An 8,989-nucleotide genomic window follows, 5' to 3' on the forward strand; every position below is an offset into this window, starting at 1 on the left:
TCTTTCAATGTTAGCAAGCTGAATGTAAAACATGTAAAAAATAATCCCCTTGCTAATTCATATGTGAGATTATAAAGCATTGGAGGAAAAAATGAATGAAGACTTTTAAGTAGGAAGAATTCAACATATCGTCTGTGTTTATCTAAATTGGAAGTTACATAGTGGTTATTTTAAGATATTCTAACAGTATGAGTCATTTAAGATTTCACAGGTCCACACCAAAATAGATACAGACATAAGTCAAGCTGCATCTGAACACTCACAAGTTCAGAAATAGACTGGTTAAGAAAACTTATGTTCTCTCTGTAGCATCTGTTATTATTTACTATGCATTCTTGAAGACTGATGAAAAATATAACTATGATTGCATTTTGCAATACGGTCACAAATAAAATGATTAGAAGAAATATGGAACACAGATACTTTAAAAGTTTACTTTTTCAGTAGATTTACACAGAAACTTACTAGGTTAGCCTACTAGCTGGGACCAGAGAATGTCCTGGAGGTTATTAAGATGCAGAAATTTTAAAATTGTCAGTTGGGTTTGGTGTCAGAGTGAGAATAAGTTATTTCTGAAGAATGTATGTATATAGGACCATCCACAAGTATGATCCAGTATGATTGACATTAAGATGCTGTATTACTTCGTCATATATAATATCATTGCTGTGGTGTTTCTACAACAAAATTAGATGGACAATTCAGGAACTAAACCACATGATTTTTTATACAACCATAAGGAAATCATTGTATGTGTGCGTGTGTGTGTGTGTGTGTACATGCACGTTTTAAATTAAGCCAACTAATTTTTTTTGGCCAATGATTTTAATAAGAATGTCATACAAGAGAACTAAAAATCAGCTTAGAAATTTTCTATTAAACAGCAAATGCATACTAAAAAACTAACTACATGTTTTGTAAATTAAAAAATAAAATTTGAGAGACCTGATTATCAGTGTTTTTGTTATTATTTTAACAAAGAGAATGCCACGCAAACTTGATGCAATTGAATAACAGGTGTGCTAGATTTCTGTAGTTAGTTTGTGGGGGTTATATAGGAAATATGTATGGCTTTTAAAAAGAGTCATCCTAAGTTTAATGTGAAATAATGTCTGCTATATGTTTTCCCTCAATGGTCAGTTACTTCTTTTGCTATAGTGTCTTCTAGTTTTTCATTTCTATTAACTCATATTTTCTATGCTTTAAGGACATCTTTCAAACATGGCAGAAGCTAAGACTCACTGGCTTGGAGCAGCGCTGTCTCTCATCCCTTTAATTTTCCTCATCTCTGGGGATGAAGCAGCTTCGTTTCAGCGAAACCAGCTGCTTCAGAAGGAACCAGATCTCAGATTGGAAAATGTCCAAAAGTTTCCCAGTCCTGAAATGATCAGAGCTTTAGAATACATAGAAAAACTCCGACAACAAGCTCACAAAGAAGAAAACAGCCCAGACTACAATCCCTACCAAGGTGTCTCTGTTCCCCTTCAGAAAAAAGAAAATGGTGATGAAAGTCACTTGCCAGAAAATACAAGGGATTCCCTGAGTGAAGATGAGTGGATGAGGATAATACTTGAAGCTTTGAGACAGGCTGAGAATGAGCCTCAGTCTACACCAAAAGAAAAGCCCTATGCCTTGAATTCAGAAAAGAACTTTCCAATGGACATGCCTGATGATTACGAGACTCAGCAGTGGTCAGAGAGGAAGCTCAAGCACATGCGATTCCCTCCTATGTATGAGGAGAATTCCAGGGATAACCCCTTTAAACGCACAAATGAAATAGTAGAGGAACAATATACTCCTCAAAGTCTTGCCACACTAGAGTCTGTGTTCCAAGAGCTGGGGAAACTGACGGGACCAAACAACCAGAAGCGTGAGAGAGTTGATGAGGAACAAAAACTTTACACAGATGATGAAGATGACATCTACAAGGCCAATAACATTGCCTATGAAGATGTGGTTGGGGGAGAAGATTGGAACCCAGTAGAAGAAAAGGTGGAGAGTCAAACCCAGGAAGAGGTAAGAGACAGCAAAGAGAATGCAGAAAAAAATGAACAAATCAATGATGAAGTGAAGCGTTCAGGGCAGCTTGGCCTCCAAGATGAAGATGTCCGGAAGGAGAGTAAAGACCAACTCTCAGATGATGTCTCCAAAGTAATTGCATATCTGAAAAGGTTAGTGAATGCTGCAGGTAGCGGGAGGTCACAGAATGGGCAGAACGGGGAAAGAGCAACCAGGCTTTTTGAGAAACCACTCGATTCTCAGTCTATTTATCAGCTGATTGAAATCTCAAGGAATTTACAGATACCCCCTGAAGACTTAATTGACATGCTGAAAACTGGAGAGAAGCCAAATGGATCTGTGGAACCAGAGCAGGAGGCTGAACTTCCCGTTGACCTAGATGACATCTCAGAGGTCGATGTAGACCGTCCAGACCTGTTCCAAAATAAAATGCTCTCCAAGAATAGCTACTCCAAAGCACCTGGTCGAGCTGTGGCAGAGACCCTACCAGATGGGCTCACTATTGAGGACATTTTAAATCTTTTAGGGATGGAGAGTGCAGCAAACCAAAAGCCTCCATATTTTCCTGGTCAGTATAACCGAGAGAAAGTTCTGCCAAGACTCCCTTATGGTCCTGGAAGATCTAGAGCAAACCAGCTTCCTAAAGGTGCCTGGATGCCAGATGTGGAGAACAGGCAAATGGCATATGAAAACCTGAATGACAAGGATCAAGAATTAGGAGAGTACTTGGCTAGGATGCTAGTGAAATACCCTGAGATCATGAATTCAAACCAGGTGAAGCGGGTTCCAAGTCAAGTCTCATCCGAAGATAATCTACAGGATGAGGACCAAATTGAGCAGGCCATCAAAGAGCATTTGAATCAAGGCAGCTCTCAGGAAACTGACAAACTGGCCTCGGTAAGCAAAAGGCTCCCTGTGGGGCCCCCAAAGAATGACGATTCCCCAAACAGACAGTACTTGGATGAAGATCTGTTAATGAAAGTGTTGGAATACCTCAACCAAGAAAAGGCAGAAAAGGGAAGGGAGCATATTGCTAAGAGAGCAATGGAAAATATGTAAGAGTTTTCATTAATTGCCCTACTTTATTCCTCCAACCCCAAGAAAACCCCAACATTTCTCTTTAGTGTGTTGACTTCTATCCTGTTAACACTGTAATATCTTTAAATGATGTACAGGCAGATGATTCCATTTCACTGGGGTATCTGCTTCACTTACTCTGAGCTGTTCTCTTGTGTATGGATATGTGTCAATGTTATGACTTCTGGATAAAAAAAATTAATCATATCCCTTATTCAAGAAAGATATCTGTGATAGTGTTTATAGTGTATTTAATGGCTGTGGCATTGTTGATGCTCACTTATGATAAAGAGTGTCCTACAATTCTCTTGAAAGTTTTTAATATTTATTGAATTATTTTGTTACTGTCTGTAGTGTTTTGTGAAGTTCTGGAGCAAAAAAAATAAAGCATTATAAATATATAGTTTTATTCATAAGGCCTTTTCTATTCTGTGTTTAATTGTTGATTAATAAATGTTATTTCTCGACAACTGTGGACTACTCATTCTGGAAACCAGAGACAAAGACTATGGAGCCCAAAGAGAAGATCTTTATCTTCCACAGCCAATCCAGGTAAGAAATAATTGTAAACATATTATTATGCTATGTGCTTATAGAATGCAATGTCCTCTAACAGCCCACTGCTTAACACTTGCCTATGGTTTTTCTCACATACATGATTTATGGAATAAGACTTCTATTGTCATAGTTATACCTTGCACCCTTGATTTATAAATAAATAAATACATTTAAGTCTTCTATACCCATAACTGGCTTTGGGGGAAAAAAAAGTTTCATTCAGGGCAATCAGAAATAACTACAGACTTGGAAGGGACCTACCTATTTCCAGATCACCCTGGTCCTCAGAAGACAAGGCTGATGCCTCTTTTGTATGATTTGAGAGGGGCTAAAGGACCCTCAAACTGTCAGGTAAGTGAATGAGCACAGGCACAGTGGAAAACACCAACTGCCTTCTCTTTTGTCTTAGTCTTTGAGAGAATCCTGAGGGCTATGCAGTTTGTGATTGTTACAATGTATATCATGTTGGGGAATGATATCAGCATCCTAACATATCAACAGGGAATCAACAACAACCACAAAGGCAGCGGCCACAAGAATATTTACATAGCAACACAACAGTAATAGTCATAAAGAAACAAGGAAATAAATAATTACTATTTACTGGATGCCTATTACGTACCAGGCACTGTACTAAACACTTTATCTCATTTAGTCTGTACTGTAACACTGTCAAGGGTCTCTTATTATCACCGTTTTACATGAAGAGAAGCAAAACTCAGAAAGGTTAAGTAACTTCCCCAAAGTTACTTGGTGTTATGAGTTACCAAAGCCTGAGTTCTTCATCACTTCACTACATTGTCTCTATGGGAAATGCCCTGTCACCTGAGTTGGGACTTTGGAAGTGGGTTGGTAAGAGACTCATGAGGTCTCAGTGTGGGTTACTTCCAAGTGACACACCTGTGGTATATATATGTGTGTGTGTGCGTGTGTGTGTGTGAACGTGCATGCACGTGCCAGGGGTAGGGAGGGGAGGCAATCCTTGAAGGGTCAGAAGGCAAAAAGAGGGCCTGCATACATTGAGGAAAACACAGAATGTAGGTTTTTCTACTTCATAATTTTGCCTAGACTCTTTTCTAAATTATCACACAATTTTGTGGAAGTCTAGAATCTGTTAAGTGGAAGAGATGTTAGAGATAAATTATCTCTACAGTATTTCTAATTAACACCTAATCAATTAATACTAAATACTTGACTCAAATACTTTCAATATAGAGACTACTTCACTAGACAGTACTACGAATTGAAGATTATGGGGAGATCCAGGATATTTGGGTGGCTTAAGGTCTAGGTACATACTGTATGCCATGCTTGGCAGATATCCACATATATCTTCTGCCCTTTATATATTCTTTTCAACTTCCTGTTTCATGCAGGAAGTCATTCCTAGTATCCTAAGTCAACCCCGTGACTATTTCCATGCCAACCCTAAGCAGGAATAAGAATGTGGCACATGACTCCACCCAACAGAAATGTTTTCACTGATGTTTGGACATTCTATCCAGAGGTTAAGAATTGAACACATGTTAGTGGACATGATACAGCTGTCTCCAGGCTGGAATTTACACACAAATCAGTGGGATGGTAAACACTGCATTCATTCTGCTATCATGTGGTACTTTTTTCTTAAAGTCTCAGACTTGAAATTCCATGATTCTCTAAGATGACATTGTAGGCATCAGGATTGGCTGTTGGGGAGCTACTTTAATTTGGGATGTTTATTCTTTGCCTGACTTCTTTCCAACACCAGTCAGCAAGCATCTCTAAGCATCTTCTTTCCAACACCAGTCAGCAAGCATCTACCTTTTTTATAATACCATCAAATCCCCAGCTACTGAGTCATCAGATTTATTTCTGATCCAATGATTTTTTTCAGAAGTGCTTTAGTGCATTGCTCGCTAGTGTAAGACAGAAAGCTCTAAGTACCATTTAAGAATGTAAATGACAAATTAATTGGGATTAGAGCAACACAGCCTCTTTGTCTGCCCAGAAGCCTCCTTCAGCAGAAGTCAGGGAGTAGTCTGAGCTCTCCAAACTGATGTCCTCTGCAGGCTACCACTGCACGAAGAAGAAATTGCCTGGGCACTAAGACTGCACCTCTTGTGGGGGTCCATGTCTCCACTGGAAGTCAGATAGAAGCCTAGCAATCTCTATGCTCTTGCCAAGGTCCCCCACTTACCAGCCTTCTGTCCCCTTAGCACTCACAGCTGTTCTATACTACCTGCCTCAGGAACAATTAGGACTAACCTGATTGCACCCTTTATGACAAAACTTCCAAGTTATTCCTCATTTGCCACACTCAAACCCCACTAACTCTTGTATATCACCTTTTCTGACCCCGGTTCCTGCTCTTTTCCATCTTATGTGACATTTTTTTATTATGTCCTTTGATATTTAAGGTCAATCATCAGCAAAATCTCCTGCATCCTCAACCTTTTCTCTGAATATTCTCTTTACTTTTTTGCTCTAAAGGAAACTTTCCTCTCCTCTGAGGTTGCTGTTGCCCTTGAAATTCTTTCTTACTCCTTTTTGCTACTTATGGGACATTATTTTTTCAAGTTTTCTGTGTGTGTGTGTGTGTGTGTGTGTGTGAATACACAACTTTCTTATTCGTGAAAATCATCTTAGATGCACACGGAAGTAAAACCAGTTCAAATAAGATATATTAAAAACATGAAAAAAGAGTCATAAAATCTAAGTAAAGTTCAAGCTAAAATGTTGGACATCTGGAACAGCCAAATAATGGCTCTTAAAAAATGAAATATATTTAACAAATAACCTTGTATAAATTTAAGATGTACAACCTATTGATTTGGTACTTTGAATGTCATGTGTCATTCAGTACCCACCCATTACCCCTGGTTGTTGCATTCATTCCCTGTTGCAGGTGACTCACTTGTTAAAGATAGTAGCTCCTGCTCCCTTCACTTCTTTTAACATTGCTCCTTCATAATACTTGTCCATTTCAATATCCCTGAAGACGATCTTTCCAATCCTTTCCAGTCACCATCCTCCATCAGCTATTTACTTGTAGGTCTTCTTCTCAGAAATAACTGCAACCTAACCTAAATCTAAATCCTAAACATTTTACTCTAACAACTACCTTCTATATTTCCAGTGCACTTCCTTTAGGACCTGAGTTCCAATAATCACTCACACCCACACATGAGATGTTATCCATGGATCCTACCATCTTTCTACTCTCTCCCGTCCTCTTTATTCTTCACCACCCACCTTGCCAGTCTCAAATTTCATGGTTTCATCATTATACTCCTTGTAAACCTTAACTCTCTTGTGTTTCATTGTAATTTCTTTGTTAATCTAGGAATTCTAGTGAAGTCCAATTGTCTACCCACTCTTACCTTTTCTCCTACAACTGAACATTGCAGGTGAAAGACACACAACTACACTGATACCACTTTAAATTCATGCCTACTGATCTCAAGTGGTCCATAATGCTGTGCTGGAACTCTAACATACCCTTGTCTACTCAGGCTCTTTCCCTTAGACAGTAATTTCATACTTTCCCTCTGTCCACAAATATTCAACCCTGCCTCCACAATCTATATGCGCATGATTACCTTCCTTCCTTGTTTCACTGAGAAAAATGAAGCCATCTGAAGAGAAGGTCTACAGAATCCCATCTCCATTTTTAAAAATATTTTATTTATTTATTTGAAGAGAAAGAGAGAGAGAGAACAAGCAAGGGGATTGGCAGGCAGAGGGATAGGGAGAAGCAGGCTCCCTGCTGAGCAAGGAGCCAGATGCAGGGCTCAATCCCAGGACCCTGAGATTATGACCTGAGCCAAAGGCAGACACTTAACCAACTGAATCCCCCCAGGCTCCCTACCATCTTCATTTCTGTTTACCTCCCTGCCTCAGTGGTGATACATTCCCTGTTTTCCTGCTCTTGTGGCATCTTTATTAAACCTTCCACCTGTGCACTCAATTCGGCCCTCTTGCTTACTTGAGAAACTTGTTTGAGAAATTCTCCCCTTTTTTGTGCATCAGCTTTGTTCTCTCTACTGGATGATCTTTGTCAACACACAAAGAGTTTGCAATTTCTTTCACCTGCAAAACCAATGAAACACCTAAGAAGCAAGCAAGAACTTCTGATTCTGCCTGCCCTTACACCAATGCTTCATGCCTATTCCCGGGGCGGGGGGTGGGGTGGGGTGGGGAATAAACACCAAAACTCTTTAAAGAGATGTGTGTACTTAACCAAATTCTTTTCTCACATCTCAAACCCCTTTCAGTCAGATTTTTACTTCCAGTTCTCCACAGAAACGGCTCCTGTTGAGATCAGCAATGGCTTCTATATTGCTAGGTACAATGATCAAGTCCAAGTCCTTATCTAACTTGTTCTAGCAGCATTTGGCATTGTTAAACACCTTTTATTTTCTTTGTATTCAGGCCACTGCACATGCCTGGCTCTCCCTCTACTTCACTGGCTACTCGTTCTCTTATCCTTTACCGTCATTTTTTTTTTTTTTAATCTCTTCAACCTCTGACCATTGGAAGCTGGCACTCAGACCTTGGAACTCTTCTCTTTCCTTTCTGCTCTCATTCCTTAGGTGAATCTGTATGTCCAGCCCATAATGTTTCCCTGAACTCAACGCTCTTTACCTCAACTGACTAGAGGACATCCCCATTGGATATCCAATAGATATCTCACATGTAACTTGACCGTAGAAGAACCCCTGGTTTCCCTCCCCTTGACAAACTTCCATCTCCTCTCACAGATTTTTCCATCTGACTTCTTCATACCAAAACCTATGTTTTTGTCTCTAACTCTTCTCTTTATCTTATAACTCATTCATGAACTGGCATCCAATCCTATTGTTTTGACTTCAAAATAGCTCTACAATCCATCTTCCTACCACCTCCATTATCACCAACATGATATAAATTATAATCATCTCTCACCTGGGTTATTGGAATATCTTCCTATTTGTTTTCCCTTCTTCTGCTCTCCTTTCAGCAAAATCTGAATACAGCAACTAACATGACCCAATTATAATCCAGATCAGGATCTGGGTATCTGGATGATACCCAGGAGTGAGAGCCAAAGTTACTGCTATGATCTATCAGTGCCTACCTGGTCTGGCTCTGAACTCATTTCCTAGTACTCTCTTCATTATGCTCTCCTTTCTATGGGCACTGGCCTTCTCAGTTCCTTGAATATGCCAAGCATACTCCACCTCAATACTTTCCCATTTGCTGTTTCCTCTTTCAGAAGTGCTATTTCCCAAAATACCTGCATGTTTTTCTCCCTCACCTATTTTAAGTTTTTGGCACAAATATTGACTTCTCAATGCCACTCCTCCTCAAATTT

General features: G+C 39.5%; 1 protein-coding gene across 1 annotated transcript; it reads left to right on the forward strand.

The window, feature by feature from the left end:
* Positions 1–1,221: 1,221 nt before the first annotated feature.
* SCG2 (secretogranin II) lies at positions 1,222–3,078 on the forward strand (the record flags this gene model as incomplete). The annotated part of the gene is made up of 2 exons (XM_080799014.1): positions 1,222–2,171; positions 2,292–3,078. 2 exons carry the CDS (start codon positions 1,222–1,224, stop codon positions 3,076–3,078), a joined length of 1,737 nt encoding a protein of 578 aa, XP_080655140.1.
* Between the last annotated feature and the right edge of the window lie 5,911 nt (positions 3,079–8,989).

This window comes from Martes martes, assembly GCF_963455335.1.
Source record: "Martes martes genome assembly, chromosome: 3".
Lineage (NCBI taxonomy): Eukaryota > Metazoa > Chordata > Mammalia > Carnivora > Mustelidae > Martes > Martes martes.